Raw genomic sequence first — 18,379 nt, 5'->3', positions numbered from 1 at the left:
ATATATTTACAAGGCCTTATATGCAGGCAGCCTGAAAATAACGGAACATGCACTTAATTGAATGTAAATTATTGTCACATTTGGTTTTCTTATATTTAACTGCATTTCATTTCATTTCATTTGAATAAGAGCAACAATTATAAAATTTAAAATAATGATAACAATCAGCTCATTTTTGATAATACAATAAGAAAATTATATAAATATTTTAATATTATGTAAATAAAATTGAAATTAACGAAAATAGTTTAAATTGTGTGATATGACATACGGAAAAGTATATGTATATAAATTAGTTGCCTAAAACTTTTTGCATCAAGTTAGCCTTGAAAATTTATCCGACAATTCCTTGAAGAGATGAAGAATACTGTTTATTTGAAGTCAGTTCTAATTCACAACTGTGAGAAGTACTATCAAAAAAAATAAAAAATTAAATTAAATATTTTCAAGAATTTTGGTAAATTTTGTTAAAATAAAATAAAAAGTTCGTATAGAGAAAGCATACGCATTCTTAGTAACTATTTATAGTGAAAATTAAAATGGAACGACCAAAACGTAAAGCCCATAAGAACGCGACCATAACAAACCTTTTGCGTTCGATATCTACTTCCAAGCCTGTGGCACCTAAGACTAAGACGGTTTCCACGCAAACCGAACCGATGCAGGAAGAAAATTTCGATGGGAAGAGATCGATAAAGCCCAAGCCAAAAGGGCTGCAGGAGAAAAAGCCGGATTTGCCCGAGGATGTGCCTGTCGCTGAGATGGGCAAGCCGGGCACCAAGAACAAGGCATCTCAGACCCAGAGGATTGTACAGAAGCGTGTCAAGTGTGAATCGGTGTTGGAGACTCTGGAAGCCACGATGCGAAAGAGGCGCAAAATGTCCAATGAGGAGGATCGAATGCGCCTGAAGAGGCTCATGGCCGAAATCAACAACGATCCGCCGCCTAGCTGGAACATCGCCTCGCTCATGTGGCTGGACGTGGATGTGCTGGAGCGGCGCATCGAAGAATATGAAAAAGAGGAAGAAGAGAAAAAAAATAAATCAAAAAGAAACAAGAAAGAAGGAGATGATTAAAAAAAAAAGTAAAAACAAGAGAGACAGTAAACTGATGTGGAATATAATATAAAATATATAATATACTATTAATTAATTCGTCAATATTAAAATGAGATAATTGGAGATCTCACGGAACTCTTCAGGAACTGAACAATACAGACACACGCTGTATACCAACTATAATCTGTAAGCAGGCGAACTGTATTTTATATGTGTGCTAACGCATATCTAAAAATTAAATATATAATTATTTTTGCAGTATTCGACAGAGATGGAGGCGGCCAGATATCTAAAGTAAATTCAAGGACCTCATAAACCGAAGGATTTTTTTCCCCCAATTGTCAATATTCAAAACAAAAATAGCAACATGAACTTACATTGAAGATTCCAATTTTTTTATATATTATTTCATATTTCAATTTATGGCATAATTTATTTTTTTATTTTATTTTATTTTTTTATTTTTATTTTTATTTTATTTTTTTTTTGAATTGTATTGGTAAATTATATTTAAAATGTGCAATGATAATACATACAATAAATAAATAGAATATAAAATAAATTAAATAATAAAAAATATATATATCAAATTATAGTTGATATTAGTAATCTGTTTCAACTGTAGATTTAATACTTATGTATTCTACATGTACAAATCAATACAATTTTTACAATCTTCTATATTAATAATAATAAGAAAGCTTTAAATGAAGCATATATATGATATACATATTTCCTAGTCAATGTCAATGTCAATGTCAATTTAAATTCACTTTCAATAAAATTACAAATAATAAATGTCGAAACATCTAGATTCCTATTTTACATGGAAATCTCAATATAGATAGACTCCTTTGAGCTGTTTTCGGCGTGTGATCTCGTCAGTCTTCCATCGCGTCTGTATCTCTGGTTTGTCGTGTCAAATTATTGACTGCTGTCTCATAATTTGATTTTGATTGCTGCGGCCGCTTGTCATCTTTCCGATCGAATTTATAATCTGCTTTGATTTGGCCCGATGCGCGCGACCGAAGCCAAAGAAAAGTAAAAGTCATAACACACACACTCATGTGGCAGTTGATAAGATCGCCTATCGGAGATCTGGAGCTCGCCGAGCCGAGTCCAAATGCGACCCATTGCCATTGTTTGGCATGACTTTTTATTGGTACGAGTAATTACCAGGGGCGTCAGCCGAGTTCCCAGTTGCCCAGTTGCCCAGTTCCCGAGTTCCTGGTAACCGTTGGCAATGGCAGTGGCAGCAGCCGCTGTTCATTAGCCGCAGGCGTTGCCGCTGATTGGGCCAACTAATCCCTGTTGCAGGCCCAGATTAGGCGCTGCCTCGCCATCGCCCTCTTCCCGGCTCTCCCTTCTTCCACTATCATTAGTTTTATGCCCGTTTTTTGTTGTATTTTGTCAGTTCTGCTGAAATAGGCGGCCTGGTAGTCGACTTTGTGGTTGGCACGCACAGCCATTACAATTAGTGTTTGGGGATTTTGCTTTAAAATTCTCTTGTCTCTTCTTTTTATCTTTCGTAGCTGTGACGCAGATCTCTTATCGTTTTTCGTGAGGAATTGACATATTCACTTGGTAATATGATCTATTGAACGAGAGAGAACAAAAAATACGGCCTCGGGCCGGCTGTTTTTTTTTTTTTTTTTGTTGAAGGCAACAACATTTCTTGTGACAAACAATGAGGGAGAAATCATAATTACAATGGATTAGAAAATATTAATATGTTGCTCTTTGATCCGTGCCGTTGATCAATTTTAAGACACTTGAGATCTGTTGTTGTTGTGTATTGACATTGTTCTTGAGCCGAGTAGGCAAACAACAAATGAACTTATACAAATATGATAGACGATTCAACTTAGAAATGACTGGTTTTATCAACTTTACTTCATATTGAACTTGTAGAAAACACAATTTCCATTACGTTTCGATTCGTAGACACTTTTTATTTGCCCAAGATCTTTGACCATGCGCCAAAGATCTTGGGCAAATAAAAAGTGTCTACGAATCGAAACGTAATGGAAATTGTGTTTTCTACAAGTTCAATATGAAGTAAAGTTGATAAAACCAGTCATTTCTAAGTTGAATCGTCTATCATATTTGTATAAGTAATATAATACTATTATTATTATATATAAAGTAAATAATAAGTTGAGTCATATATAATGTACTATATATTATGAGCTAATAGTTTTGATAACTTCATCTGCTATTATCTGAACAGCAGTTTCGCTCTATACACCGATCGTCATGCTCTAACACCTTCCCAATCAAAATGCTAATTCCTTAAGCAGAATTATTCAACTTATTTAAGTTGTCAATCGGGAAAGGCTGTTGGCCAGTTGAAAGTGATTTACGACCAAGTAGAGCCGAGCCAGAATCAACTAACCGAATCGAAGCTGAAGCCGTAGCCGAAGGCGAAGGCGAAGGCGAACAGTGCGAATGTGAAGCATTTGTGCTAGCCCCTCCTCAAACATTCCCTGAATGATTTGCATGCCTTCGACCAGAAACAACACGAAAATCAGCTAAGGACAGACTGAAATCAAATCGAAGCCATCTGGCCAAAAGCGTCGTGGGAATCAGTTCAATATAATTTGCCCGGCCAAATAAGAACTGAGAGAGTGAGCTCGGACTCTCGATTGCGATTGCGATTGCGATTCGGGGCATTGCGAATGTCAATTAATTGCAAACAAACTGAGGTACAAATCGTAATGAAACAAACTGCAAGAAAACAACAAAACAATAACAACATCAATGGAAAATTGTTGCAATTTTCTCGCGACTGTCGGTTGGGTCAGAAGTAGAAGGAAGTGTACGTCGACTGCCGAATTATTGAGTGGCTACAACGACTGACAGACGGACGGACGGACGGACTGACTGCCCGCTTGAATGATGTGAGAGTGTGCTCGACCCCCGCACTCGAAACACTCACCAGCTGAGTGACAGCCAAAGCATTTCGCTGTGCATCGCTGAACGTTTGGCATGGCCATCAGTCCGATGTGGACATGTGTCCGTCCGACTTGTTCCAATACCTCTCGGCGCTCGACGCTCGGCACTCGGCATCTGAATCTGAATCTGAATTGGCATCGCTGGAATGGGAATCAGTTGCCGAATGGGGCGCCATTCGTGCTCATTGGCCAAATGCCTAAATGCCCAAATTGATGCACGCGATTTAACGTTTCTCTGATTGAGCTAATGACGGAGGCGACTACGTGAGAAAGAAATAAATTTCAATTTTGCATTCGCATTCGCATTGGGTCAACATCGACACCAGCCAGCAGAACGTAAGCACTTCGAATTGCATTCGCATGGAACTGGGATAAGGAAGGCATCGCAGCATAGTCATGTTTGACATACATATACATGTTTAGTAATAGGCTATAATGGAAGAGAAGGGCAGGTGAGAAATAAGAAGCAGAAGAAGAGGGAGATATATATAAGGATTGGGGGAATAAAGCAGATAGAGAAAGATAGTGATAAATATAGAATTGAGAGATAATATAATTTGCAGAAATTTATAAAAAATAACAGACAGATATATGTACTATATAGATACAGATCACAATAATGTTGATAGAATTGGATTGATACAGAAAGACATATGAAAGAAAGCGAGAGGGATAGAGACAGAGAGAGACAGAGAAAAAAGTTGAGACATTTGCATATACCTAAAGGAAATTCCTTTTGGAATTCTTTACCACGAGAGCCGCAAATTATCATCAGACTCGGGATAGCAAACTGAAGTAAACTCGAAATTCTAAAATAGGAAATCATAAAATTGTGTAAAAAGCTGGGAAGCCGTTTTACATTACTCTATAAAGATATTTCACTCATCTTACTGCAGAATTTTTCTAATATACTCTAGCTTATCCTACAGCTAGAATTAATTCCATTACATGCGCTTAAAATTTCGAGCATATGTATAATCGTCTATGCAATAAATTTGATATACACATATCTTCTTCGCGTCAACTCATCGATAATTCTTAATAGCGGAATATTTTGCCCCATTTACCATAAGAAAATAAATATCTTAAGGTTCTTGAGTTTGGCTTCTAAATATCCCTGGACCCATCTATATTAGTCCAATTTTCTCAATACATTCAAGTTTATTTTTTAGCTGCCATTTGTAAGCCGGATATGGAATGAAGAATAGGTATGCACGGACTACCCTACCGACGGATTGTGTGACCAGCTTTGGGCCCGATTAAGGTGGATCGTCCACCCCCTATGGTGCGTTATGATTATTCTATTGGCAACTCATTTCCTGCTGCCCGGCATTCACTTTCAATTTCTCAGGACTGTTGTGAGTGGAGCTGGTGCGATGGTGCTCGGAACACAAAGCGAAATTAATATAAACGGCTGTCTGGATCGGGATGGCCTTTAATCATTTTTAGCTGCGCCTGCCCAAAGTAGAGCAACACAAGGCACCAGGCACAAGGCAACAGGAAGATTGCCGTCCAAAGCTGTAAAGCGTGGCAAATATACGCTTAATTGGCTCGAGACTTCCCCCAGACTTCGGCGAGCCGAGCACCGACCGGCTCCGGTGCAATAAAATGCAAATTAAACGAATGGAGGCCGGGTAGGCACATTTATTTACTTAGAACCTCCTGCTGTGCTTCCGAATTAAGTTTAAGCCCGGAGGCTAAAAATGCAAAAATGAGTTTTACTAATTTCTTAACTTGTGGCTTGCATGATGGACGTTCCACAGGGGCAAGAGGTTCTCCTTCTCTCTCTCACTGTCTGTCTCTCTCTCTCTCTCTGTCCGTCTTTCTCTCTACCTCTCTCAGTCTCTCTTGGAGTCTTAATCCTTTCATAAATCGATTTTAAATGAGTTTCCAGCGGTTCGAAGCCATAATCAAAATATTCTACTGGCGCATGCAAATCTGCTGAAGCGAAAAACCTGGAGACTTTCGGTAGCGCACCAAAAAGAAAAAAAAAAATAACTAAACAAAAAACTGAGAGAAAAAACTCCATGGTCACTCCCACCTGACTGCCGAAAAAGCGCCTGAAGGACGACAGCGAAGAAGACGAAGACGTCGTTGCTGCAGACGCGTCTTCGGCATGCGTTGAAAGTGGGGCGTGCGCCGTTTAGTATGCAAAGTGGCCCATGGGCCGGTGTAGCCCCGACGGTGCAGGGGAAAAACAAAAAAACCAAAAAATAAAAGTAAAAAAAGAAAATGAGTTATGACTTGGACATGGACTTGGACTTGGCATACGGTCGAGCGTCGGTCTCGACTCGTTTGCATATTTTAGGCCACCGTTTAATTAAAGGTTCCACATTTTCTGAACATTTGAAACAGGGCACGAGCACAAGGGGTCTGTCAAGAGCTCGCGACTCGCCCATAGCACTTCAGCTGGAAGAGCTGAAGCCTTCAGTTTCAACTCCATCTGTAAGTGTGTTCGTGTGCGTGTGCGTGTGTATTGTGTGTGTGCAACGGCGGCTTTTGTGCTCTCAAGAACCTGCCAAGTCTGCTCTCGGGGGTCTCTCTGACATGGAGTAGACAACGACTCGGCTGCCCTGTTATTTTAACGCACACACGCACTCCTTACTCACATCGTGTGATATTTCAAATCAATAACCATAACTTTGGGGCCTCTAAATAACTCTATTGTGCGGCGCTCAAGTTTTCTCGGAACTGCTGGAAAATACACTTTATATAAAAATGCGATCGATCGATCGAACGAATGCTTGCTGCGGGTGTCGTCGTTCCTGTCCGCAGCAATCATCATTCTGGGTGGCTGCAAGAATCTCTCCCTCTCTCTGCCTGTCTTCCTCGCGCTCTCTCTCTCTCTCTCTCTCTCTCTCTCCCAGTCCATGTCTGTCGCTTTGGAGCAAAGCGGCCTTTCTATCTAGCGCGTCTATTAGCGCTGCTGCCTGTTGTGCATTTTATTGTTTCTCCACTCATAATTTATACGCAGCGACACCTTCTGCGCATAGGTGCAACGGCGCATAGCCTGAACCTGTTTATCACACGCATTAGATCGCAACGCAATGCCATCAATTTTTGTTTTTCAGCTGCAGCAGCTGCTGCTGCTGCCGCTGCTGCTGCAGAGAGACGCCACAAAGATGCACCTTTTATATGAAACGAGAGAGACAGACAGACAGAGAGTGACAGAGAGAGGGAGAGCAGGTAAAGGGGGCAACATCAACATCAGCATCAACTTCGGACTACGACTGCGACTTCGAACAACGCCTTTTGTTCGCTGCTCTATAAATTCAAGTGGATATCAATAATAAATTTCACTAATTTCTGTCATTCCACTCAAGTGCTACAAGCCAGCACAGCACAGCAGAGCTCGAGCTGGAGTTCGAGTTCGATCTCTGCTCTATGAGGCACAGTCATAGCCGCAGCCACAGACACAGACACAGACACACAAGGCCCAAGCCCAGATCCAGGCAACGAGCTCGAGTCTCTCTATTGTTGTTGTTGTTGCTGGCTATGTTTGCTGCCTGTAAGTCTGTGTGTTAATGTCTTGCTTTTAACCACTTCATTGTTCGGGCGTCAAAGGTTAAGAGTCTCGCATGTTGTTGTCCATGGCTGTCGCCATCGTTCCCGCTTGTCTGCAGCAGCAGCAGCAGCGGCAGCAGCAACAACAGCATCGGCAACAGCAGCAGTCGCAGCAGCAGCGCCGCCAGCAACAGCACAAATTCAACCTCGCCCTCGCTGCCGTCGCATCGACAGATATAGATACACAGATACACAGATACTTTGCGCTTTTGTAGTTATTTTTCTTGATTTTTATTATTATATGGTTTTGTTTCGAGTTTTGTATATCTTATTGTTGTTGCTGTTGCTGCCTTGTTGCTGTTGTTGTTATTTATCTTTGTATTATTTTCATTTTTATACACATCATTTGATTTCATTTCATTTCTCGACGGCTGCCGTTGTCGTTGTTGGGTTTGCTTAGTTATTGTTGTTATTCTGTTAAAACGCCTCAGAATGCAATTGTTGCGCATCCATTCAGCTTGAATTGTATTCGCTCTTCTGATGGCTCTTAATAGGTTTGGTTTACACGCTTTCAAGCCGATTGTCAAATAAAATTGATGAGGTTTTCGGATTTGGCTATAAAGGGAGAGGGTTACATATGCGGAGGGGAAATGGGAGAAGGTATTGCCTAGATATTGCTATGAAGCAAGATCAATCAAGTTATATCAATTAGACGAATTAATAATCAATTGATAGATTATTTCTATGTTCAACATAGTTCCCATCACTTTGACTTTGATTCTAGAATTCGTTCATGGACAAACATACAAAAATCAAATATTCTATAAAAATATCAAAAATTATGGGAAAATAAAATTAAAATGTTTATTAAAAAATATTAAATTTTTATTAAAAGACTTCAAGACTCTCGATTAACTGTGATACTTAATCTGAACCTTGAATTTTATATTATTTTTAATTAAGCAAATTTTTAAGTTTTTAATACAAAGAAGACGTTGTCTTATTATTTATATTGTTTTTAAGAATAAATACAAGAATTTTAGGAAGAGTGCTATAATATATTAAATTCAAATCGAGTACATTTCATACATAAAAATTTAAAAATAAATATAATTAAATAACAATTAAATTTAATGTAATAATTTTAAAAACATAGATGTATATATACATATGCATATATTCATATTCAGATAAATATTTGAACTATATTTTAATTAAATATTTGTAAATATACATACATATATATTCCAATTCATATATATTCAGAGAAATATTTTAAAATACAAATTGTCAAACGAAATTAAGTTTGATTTAAATTTAGGTTTTCTACCCACGCAGTAGCCAAACAGTTCGTTGTTCTCGATGGCGTTGCGATTAATTTGTTCAAATGAGAAACAATACATAAGCAAATCATCTTCGATGACCAAGAACAACTCGTCTTTGGACACCCTAAGAGAGGCTGCGCTGTTGCCTGACTGTCTGCAAAGTAACTCAAATTTGTGGCGAACCGAAGCGAACCGAATTCCCCTTTTTACACTCGATTTCAGACTGGCTGGCAAAATGACGAAACATTTTTCCCATTTTCGAAATTCGGGTTTCGGTATATAGTGTTTTATTTTTTTCTTCTTTTTTTAGATGCCATAAACAATGGATTATCTAACCACTTACAAAGTGCGTGAAATACTGACAAAGCCGAAGACACTTGTGTAGGAGTCGGAATCGCATGGAAACCGAGATCCATTGTCGTCGCACCCTGCCCATTGTTGGACAGCTGGATGCCGACAATGCCAAACAATTAATGTTGCTTATTGTTGTTATCGACGAAGCGCTCTCAATTTTTCCAACTCTCTGTGGAAATTATGTGAAAGTATTTTATTGAGCCGAGCGAGAGGGGGCAGTCGGAGCACTCGACAGAAGTCAATTCTAATCGAATTGTTTTCCAAATAGTAGATAGCTGCAGACTTATTCCCTGGAATCGCATTCAATAGCTGCCCATAGGTATATATTCTGTGGGAATCTGTGTGGGAAGAAGAAGGCAGCCGAGGAAAGGGCCCATCGATGGGAGATCTGCTTTATAATGCCATAATAAACTGGAAACTGCAGCAAAGTGAAAAATTACCCTTAGCGCTCTTAAGCGCAGCCACTAAAACGTTTAACTTGACTCTCTCGAGACTAATGGCTGCAGCCAATTTGTATATATGCGATCGTCTACCGCTACGGTGGACTTTTATCAGCAGAATTTTCGGTGTTTCGCATAGCCATAAACATATTCGTATAGTTGGTCCAGAGCTCTTCTTTATTTTCATTTTTTTTTTTTTACTTTCTGGCTGTCTGGTAATTTTGGTAGCATTCAGGCAGATCAAATCCAAATGCTGTTAGCTCTTGCATGTGAAACGTTTACGTGCTGGCATTTTACACACAGCTGTCTCGACGCACACACACACACACTACATGCACACACGCACAGGATCATCGTCTTGGCAACCTCTCTTAAAGAAAGGTGCTCGCCGCTCTCGCTATACGCATTCTTCTCCTCCCAATTACAATCCATCCAAAGCGTGGCTTATGCTTGCCGTTGTCGTTGCGGTTGTTGTTGTTGTTGTTGTTGCTGTTTTGGCAGTCAAATCCTGAGAAATTTGATTGAAGTTTAAAAGGCTTAAAAGCGCAACCAACTACCAGCTCCAAGTTCTGTCTGAGACTTTCAGTTGGCATTCGTTTTATTGCCGACATTATCGAGCCGCATCGTTTGTTATTTATTCGCATTCGCCTGCGAATTTGAATACATCATTTGGCCCTCCCGCTCTCTTTCTCTCTCTCTCTCTCTCTCTCTCTCTCTCTGTCGCACTCTCTCTGTCTCAGATTCTTTTTCGGTCCCTCTTTTCTTTCATGACCATTAAGAGGTCACAGTTCATGCGCGTGCAACGGTCGCAGTGTGAGAAGTTTTAGTTTCGACTTTTGATTACTGAATCGACAGAAGCCAATGCCAACTTTCACAGTTCAACAGTTGACTGAGGCTAATAATTGAAATAATTTATGAGAAATAATGCAGTACTTATTGTGATGAAGTACATAAATGAAGTTGTTTAAGTAATTAAACTATTTTGATAACTTAGCAAGTTTCTAAATATTTACTAAATAGCCCAATTATTGTAAAATATTTTTTAGATAAGTCATAATTTTATTAGTATTTTGTAACTCATTAATGAATATAATATAACAATTTTATTAATGCATCGGTTAAAAATGAATATTAATCTGTCCGGTTTTCCAATTTTACACTAATATTAAATGGATAATATGCATTACCGGCAGAATTAAATATTACTAATTATAAATTACTGGATACTGGATATTTAAAGACATAATTAAAATGATTAAAAGTACAAATAGAATTATATTATAGGGTTTAAATTATAAATTTTATTACGTTATTTAGTTATTAATTATAGACTGATCGTCATATTAGTATTAATGTATCTATATAAAAATTCATTAAATAGCTATGTTACTTTAATCCATTGTTCAAATAGAATAAATTTATAAAAATATCAGAGGTAAAATATAAATTAATAAATATTAGTTTCCTATAAGCAATATTTATTTCTTTTGACTAGGCCTAACTATTTTGTGTTTTTATTTTACTTCACTTTTGCTATTACTTTGTATTTTTTATATACATATGTTAATCATATTTGAAAAACCCCTTATTATAAATAAATTTATTATCAATAAATATTATTATTATTATTATATTATAAATATTATCCAAAAATCATTCAATTATAAACATTTTCAGTTTTCAACTTTTTTCATTTTTCATTTTAAAACATCTTAAGTTGACTTACATCATTACATGACCTCAAGTTCTTCGAATCCTTTCTATCCGATCAACGCATTTGTACCCTGATCTCATTTCAAAAGATTCAATTCCGTTAATATATGTATGTATTCTGATTAAACATGCCGCCGCTTTGAACTCGCTTAGATCAGTATCATCGCTAACTATTCTCAATGCCTTTTTGATTTGATTCCTCCACCAATTTATAGCTCTTTGTTGTGGTGTTGTGCTGTGCACTTGTTTCCTTAACAGAGCCGGCCCGCCCGGAAAACAACAGCACCTACAGCACATCATACGATATTTTGGGTTTTTTTCTCCGCCCATTGTTTGATTTATGCCCAGCTCTGTATGAGCCTATATATCACAGCCCGCTTGTGCTACGATATATCACATCCGTATCCATCAGCCATGAAATATTGCGGCTCCTAGCCTTCTGTCTCTCTCTGTCTCTGTCTCCTCCTCTATCTCTGTCGCACTTTTGATGGCTCCCCCACATGGCACGATAAATTCCACGCCCGATAATATCGTCGGCCACACAATGGCAAATGCCGATACAAAATTTATAGCCCACCCGGCCATAGACATCCACATGGACCCATTGAAATGATATGAGAGTTGTCGCCCCAGCCCCATCCCCCCACCCCACTTCTTCATTTTGGTTATTGTATACGCTATTCTCTTCTTTTTCTCTACTTTTTTTTTTCGTCTTTGATGGTCAATTAAAATGGGTTATTATGGGTTAGCTGAAGTGCGATATGTGTCGATCTATGGCTATGGCGTTTAGAAATCTTTTTTCATGTTTTATTTCACATTTGTGTACTCAATAAAATACCGTTCTTTTACGAGCCTTATGACATAGAAATCTCTCGATTCTAATGTGTGTTGTGGCTCATTAAACTATAAACTCTAAAAGAAGCTGAATAACTTCTGTTGTTGTTGTCATTTCACAGGTGTGTGCGAAGGAGTCGCAGCCACAGTTGGACCAATAAAGTAGTTAAGTGCCTCGGCTCTGGTAGCCAAAACGCTCGAAATGGAAGTTGCGTGTCGAGCGACTAAAATTGGAACTGAGCTCAGGTAACTTGGCAAAGGCTGAAGAAGAACTGAATATTCAGTTGAATGCAATCGACTAAGCCATACTCGCCCAGTGTTTAATAACGCTATACTATATAAAGAATACATTACTTATATTACTATATTAAATTAGAGGGTAGATAGCCAGGTTAAAAACGTTATAGTCGGAAATATATAGGATGAACAATATACATATATTAATATATGTAATATATAATATTAAAATCACATGAAATATTTGCTGAAGATTTTTTTAATAATATTAAGTATAGTCAAATTGCGACAGGAAAATTGAAACGTGAAACTGATATACTCATTTAACCAATCTGAGCGAGTAGAATGATGACCAACTGCAGCGGCAGCCGCATCGTCATCATCAGTTAAATGAAATGATTGAAGCTGAATTGAAGTCTTTAGTCAGCGAACACGCAAGGCAACAATTGGCTCGACTCTGGTGCCATCGCGGAGCAGGAGGCGGTGGTTTGGCTGGGGGAAGCTTGCTACACTGATAAGCTGTCAGTGAAAACCATTGGCTGGTCAGTGATCCGTGCTGGCAGTCGCTTCATTAATCACAACATGATGCAAATTTCTTTGGAAGAAGACGCAGCCAGCCAGCGCCTCAATTTGCATGCCCAAATTGCGCATACGCCGCATTGACCTCGCCTCGCCATAGACTCCTCTACTGTTTGCAGACATCGGGCATCGGGCACATAATGTGCCATATCACTAATTTATGTTGCCAGGCTCCTCGATTCGCAGGCTTTATGCCATGCTGTGTGTTGCCAGCAAAAGCTCATCAGAGCTACAGCTCCGACTCCAATTCCAGCTCCAAGTCCAACTCGAGCTCCAAGTCGGGATCGCTTCGATTTTTTTGGCTGGGAGTTGCTGCTGTTGGTGTTGCTTCGACTGCTGTTGCTGCTGCTGCTTGGAATGTGCAGCGTCATTATTTTTATGATTGTTCAAGTATTCAAAATGCTCTCGGTGCTTTATGAACTCCGATCGAGCGCTCGATCCGCACCATCGACACAATATTTTCTTTAGTCAATCGAAGTTGTCGATGTGACTTTTATATGCCACTCAAGCGCTGCTGTTGTTGTTGTTGTTGTCTATCAGCGGTGCGGGTGTTAAAGACCACTGAAGACAATTGTTATTTTTAATATCATTGTTGGCACATTGCTGTTGTAGCTGTTACCGTTGCTGATGCTGTTGCTGTTGCTGTTGCTGTTGAGAGTATTCACTGTAAAACTCATACAACATCAACATCAACATACAACACTCAGTCATACTTGGACTCTGACTCCGGCTCTCTGTGTCTGGCCGCGATTGTTATTGTAAGCCATGTCTAGTGATATGATTTCATATTGTGCTTCGCAGCTTTTTACAGCCTTTCAGAGGAGACCGCCGACGCCGCCAACGTTGCCAACGTTTCCAATTCTTCAGTTGCCCGTTTCCAATTGCCAGTTACCCCTGCCCAACAAACGTGGATAGGGCTCGTTCTCTCTCTATTTCTATCAAGGGATTACAGGAATTGAGAAAATATTTGAAGCTCTTATTATGAAATTAAAAAATTATATACGTATATACTTAACCGATTGCCAAAAGAAAAAGACTTCTAAGATTAAGTTTACTTCTTAGACTACAATTAGATATATAGGATCATATATATAAATTTAATTTCAGCTAATTATAGTATTTTTTATTTTTTAATTATATTTTGTTTGTTATTAGTATTGTGTTGACACATTAAAAAGATTTATAAACATAATTCCTAATGCCCATCAACCTTTGAAATCAGAATTGGATAAGTTTCTTTCAGATAGTTGCTTTATTCAATATGTCAACAGCTCGAATGATACACAAATACTAGGTATTGCTGATTTGGATCTGAATTTAAATTTATTACTATTTGTTTTAAAAGTTGATAAAAATAAACTATTATATGTTTAGCAAAAGTAAAGATTGATGACATAGACAAAAACCACAAAGTAAAGCGACATCGATGATAATGAGTAAGAGAAAATAATATAATAAATTCTTTAATATATTTTTATTATATAAATTAAAATCAAATTCAACTGTCAGATAAATCAAGGATTAATCAATGTTTTACACTGATTCAATGCATTATTATTTATCAATACATTGGTTAAACAATTGATAGACTTTCTACAGAGCTGAATATTTAATATAATGATCATCTATAATAGAGAATGATAGAATATAATAGAAAACGCCCATTGAAAATGGGGAAATACATTGGTATATGACAGTTGTGATTTCCCATACATACAGACAATGTTTTGTTCTGGTTCTCTAATCAGTTGCATCTGAAGTAAAGTAAAAAACGTGTTTCATTTGTCAGCTAATCGTTGTCACTTCATTGTGCGAGCCATTAGGCAGCCAACGAGGTGGTCGTTAAATAAATAGGAATTAAAGAGTTTTAAAGAGTGCCAAGAGCTTATCGGGGGCTAAGACAAAAGTTGAGTTCGTCTATGCAAATCAGGCAAATTAAAATCGAGGACCACCCAAAAATGAAATAAGAGCCAAAAGCAATTTGCGTTTGCATTTGCATTTGCATTTGCGTTCGTATTGACGGGCATTCAAGATCAGCCAGATCGAGACAATGGGACACGGTGTGATTTGAAGAAGAGTTTTCGCTCAGTGTATAATTAATTGTCTGTTGATTTAGTTGATCATTGAAACGGAGCACGTTGCTCTGTAGTCAGCGTCTCGTATTTTATGTGAGGCAAACGCATAAAAATCGCTGAGATTCGGTAATCAAAAAAAATTTAGACATTCTGTCGGGTCTACAGTCGGAGGCGATAAACCGGAGCTGCGGCTAGCAATGAAACTGCCCACACAGACGACACAAAGAGGCAGAGGCAGCCGACTGGTAATGATGATGATGATGCTGGTGCTGCTGCTGCTGCTGCGGATGATGATGATACTGATGAGGATGATGCTGTTGCTGGTTGCCGTAAGTTGTCTGCCCTTCCTACAGCCCGCCACTGACCGCAGCCACAATTATCAAGTGTGAAAACCAGCGAATAACAAATTAAGCGAGTGATACGACGTCAAGAACTCAGACTCCAACTCCAACTCCAGCTCCAACTGCAACTCCAAGTTTGACTTTGACTGCGACTGCGACTGCGACTACGACTCGAAGTTCAGCTGTATTGAATGCATATGGATAGGGACACACCGCACACAGTGAGCGAGGGAGGGGGGAGCCGGGGCACTACTCCGATATCAGTTTTATGGGTGGCCCACATGTCGAGGGCCATAAAGTAGAAAATTATCACCTTTTAAATTGAAGAATCCAAACAAATTGAAACGGATATCGTGTTTAAGTGCTATCGACATCACTTCTATTAGCCCAGGCCCAGGAAGGTGCCAGTGACAACCCGGCTGAAGTCCAGACACTGTTACATGACGCTCCTTAACAGCAAAGTCTTCCTTTCTCACTCTCTTTCCTTCTTTCTCTCTCTTCCTCTGTCTCTGTCGCATTCTGTGCGACAAGCCAATTAAAAGACCAAGCAGAAACCGCATCGAAGTGCGTGGGTTTGAACTTGGATCGTGATCGGGCTCGGGCTCGGTTTCGGTTTCGGGTTCCCAATGGAAGCCTGGCCCATTAGCCACAAAGGTGTAGGCCGTTCCCTCTGCCTCTGTGTGTGTGTGTGTGAGGCATCAAATTCCCAGCAGGATGCGTTCGCTATTTGAATTGCTGGACAGTTGGACACTTGCTGCAGTTGGCAATTATGCTGCATTACGTGGCCCAGTTGACAGTTTTGTGACTGCGTCCATTGATATGAAGCTATGGGTCCTAATTGAACTGCCTACCACCTGCCTGGCCATGTCATAGCCCCAGCAGCAGCAGCAGCAGCAGCATCGACATCGGCAGCAGCAGCAGCAGCGAATTCTGCTACGGTTCATGGCTCATGTCCTCGATCAGTGATCAGCAGCCACTGCGGCCATGGGTCGACGGCACAGATCAGGGCAGGGCAGGGCAGGGTAGCTCGCCACAGCCACTGCCTCGCGATTGCTGCTGCCACAGTCAGTCAGTCCGCTGGCCAAGTCTTGGCCATAAATGCTCGCTCCGTGGGAAATGGCGTGTGCCCTCGAGCGTGTGCCGACCAATTTGACTCCTCGCGAACTGGAAAAATACGAAGGTAATAATTCACAAAAAAATATTTGTAGAAACTTGCATGGGAACAATCGCGTTGGACGTTGATTTCTCGAAAAGCGTTCGGCTCCAGCCAAAAGCCAGCTAAGCCGACTCGGAGTCGGCTCCCAGCTCCATGTAAGACTCGCTCTGGACATGATTTTATGCCTGTGTGTGTATGCGTGTATATATATGTACATACAAAATGTATATATATATATATGTGTGTGTTTGTGTGTGTGGTGGCTGCTCATTTTATTGAGCCAGGGCTGCATCAGTTGCCAGCATGGCTCGAAGGTGGAGTCAGCTTTTTGGGGCGTGGGCAAAGGCTGTGGACTCCCTATGCTGATAAAGGGCGAAAAAGAATTAACAAAATTATTAAACTATTTCCTTTATTTCTAAAAACTTTAAGGATATATGTTAATAAAATTGAGCTTGAATTTAAAAAAAAAAAAAAAAAACTATAATTAAAAGTAAATCATACCAATAAAAATAATCTGATAAATTATATCATTTTTATTTTTTTCATTTTCACATATTAGGTTTTTATAAAAACATGTTGTACATGTTAAACTAATTTATAAAATAAATATATAGGAAAAAACTGTATAAAATAAACGTATAATTAAAATTTGTTAAATCTTAATATATATGTATGTATTGATTTACTAAAAATAAAAGATTATATTAATACGTTTGTGTTTTTCAATAAATTTATTGTTTTATACAAATATAATTATTTAAGCATTAATTGTTATTATTAATTTCATTAATGTAAAAAATATAGATATTTTTGTATTATTTTTTAAATTCAATTTTACAATTTTTGTTTTATATAATTTTTCAATGGGAATTTTATTTTTTACTTTTACATTTTCATTAAATTTTATGTTTTAACAGTGTGCTACCCTGTATATGTATATCTAATTTAATAAAATTTAATAATATAATAAAAAAAAAAAAGTTTTAATTTATATTTAATTTCTAGAGTTTTTTTTCTGTAATTTAATCATGGTCCCTGCTTCTGAAACGTGGCCCAGAGCTTTGGCCCCACTTGACTCGACTACCAAAAAGCTTAAGCTTATTGCCCAAGCCGCGCTCAACACGCCCCCGTTTATGTCCCGAAAAAGTACGCCCCCTGTCTGCCGCCTGCCACTGCACCAGCACCGCCAGCAGCACCACCCCGCCGCTGACCCACCAGCACCGTATGCCCACAGCCACCGACTAAGTGCGAATCTGTGGCGCAATCAGTTGCCAAGTTTCGTGGCTGGCATAGTTTCTGAATTTATTTCGCCAGCCACTCGAGCCGAGCATCAGAGCAACTGACCGAACGACCAACCGACGGACCGTCGGACCGACTAGTCGGGTCACGTCCACTGTCTGCTCGAGCTGCTGCTGCTGCTGCTGATGATGATGATGGCGGTGCTGCCACAGTTGCTGCTGCTGCTGCTGCTGCAGCAGCGGCTGCTGTTAAAGAAGGCGAGTAGGTGGATCGTACGTTTGCTTACTAACTGCCGTGGTCAAAATGTTTATCAACTTTAATATTAAATTGTATGCCAGGCAGGCGCAGCTCTCTGTGACCGGTCGAGGCTGCTCGACCGACCGATCGGCCATAAAGCACCGCCCCTGCCTCTGCCCCTAGTTGAGCGAGGGCTCAGCTGGCTGCCAACCGCACCGCCCGCAATTGCCGGCAATCAGATGTGTTGTGGCCTGTCCAGCCGGTCAGCGGCTCGACCAGGCCTGGACCCCGCCCTCCACGCGCTCCAGCTCCAGCCCAAGTTGGAGCTGGAGT

The 18,379-nt window shown here is 39.4% G+C and overlaps 1 protein-coding gene across 1 annotated transcript; it reads left to right on the top strand.

Moving 5' to 3' along the window:
* The first annotated feature begins 396 nt into the window (after nucleotides 1–396).
* On the top strand, nucleotides 397–1,481 carry LOC6577201. Its single transcript, XM_032728918.2, has 3 exons — nucleotides 397–457; nucleotides 516–1,244; nucleotides 1,318–1,481. Exon 2 carries the CDS (start codon nucleotides 540–542, stop codon nucleotides 1,074–1,076), a length of 537 nt encoding a protein of 178 aa, XP_032584809.1. The 5' UTR covers nucleotides 397–457; nucleotides 516–539; the 3' UTR covers nucleotides 1,077–1,244; nucleotides 1,318–1,481.
* Nucleotides 1,482–18,379: the final 16,898 nt, after the last annotated feature.

Source organism: Drosophila mojavensis, unplaced genomic scaffold (assembly GCF_018153725.1).
Source record: "Drosophila mojavensis isolate 15081-1352.22 unplaced genomic scaffold, ASM1815372v1 contig_36, whole genome shotgun sequence".
In the NCBI taxonomy this organism is placed as follows: Eukaryota; Metazoa; Arthropoda; class Insecta; order Diptera; family Drosophilidae; genus Drosophila; species Drosophila mojavensis.
The sequence above is the reverse complement of the archived record's forward strand: the minus strand, read 5'-3'. Positions and strand labels throughout refer to the sequence as shown.

What these genes read in the sequence shown, in the direction of transcription:
- LOC6577201 (XM_032728918.2), top strand. Translation starts at nt 540, where the DNA reads ATGGAACGACCAAAACGTAAAGCCCATAAGAACGCGACCATAACAAAC.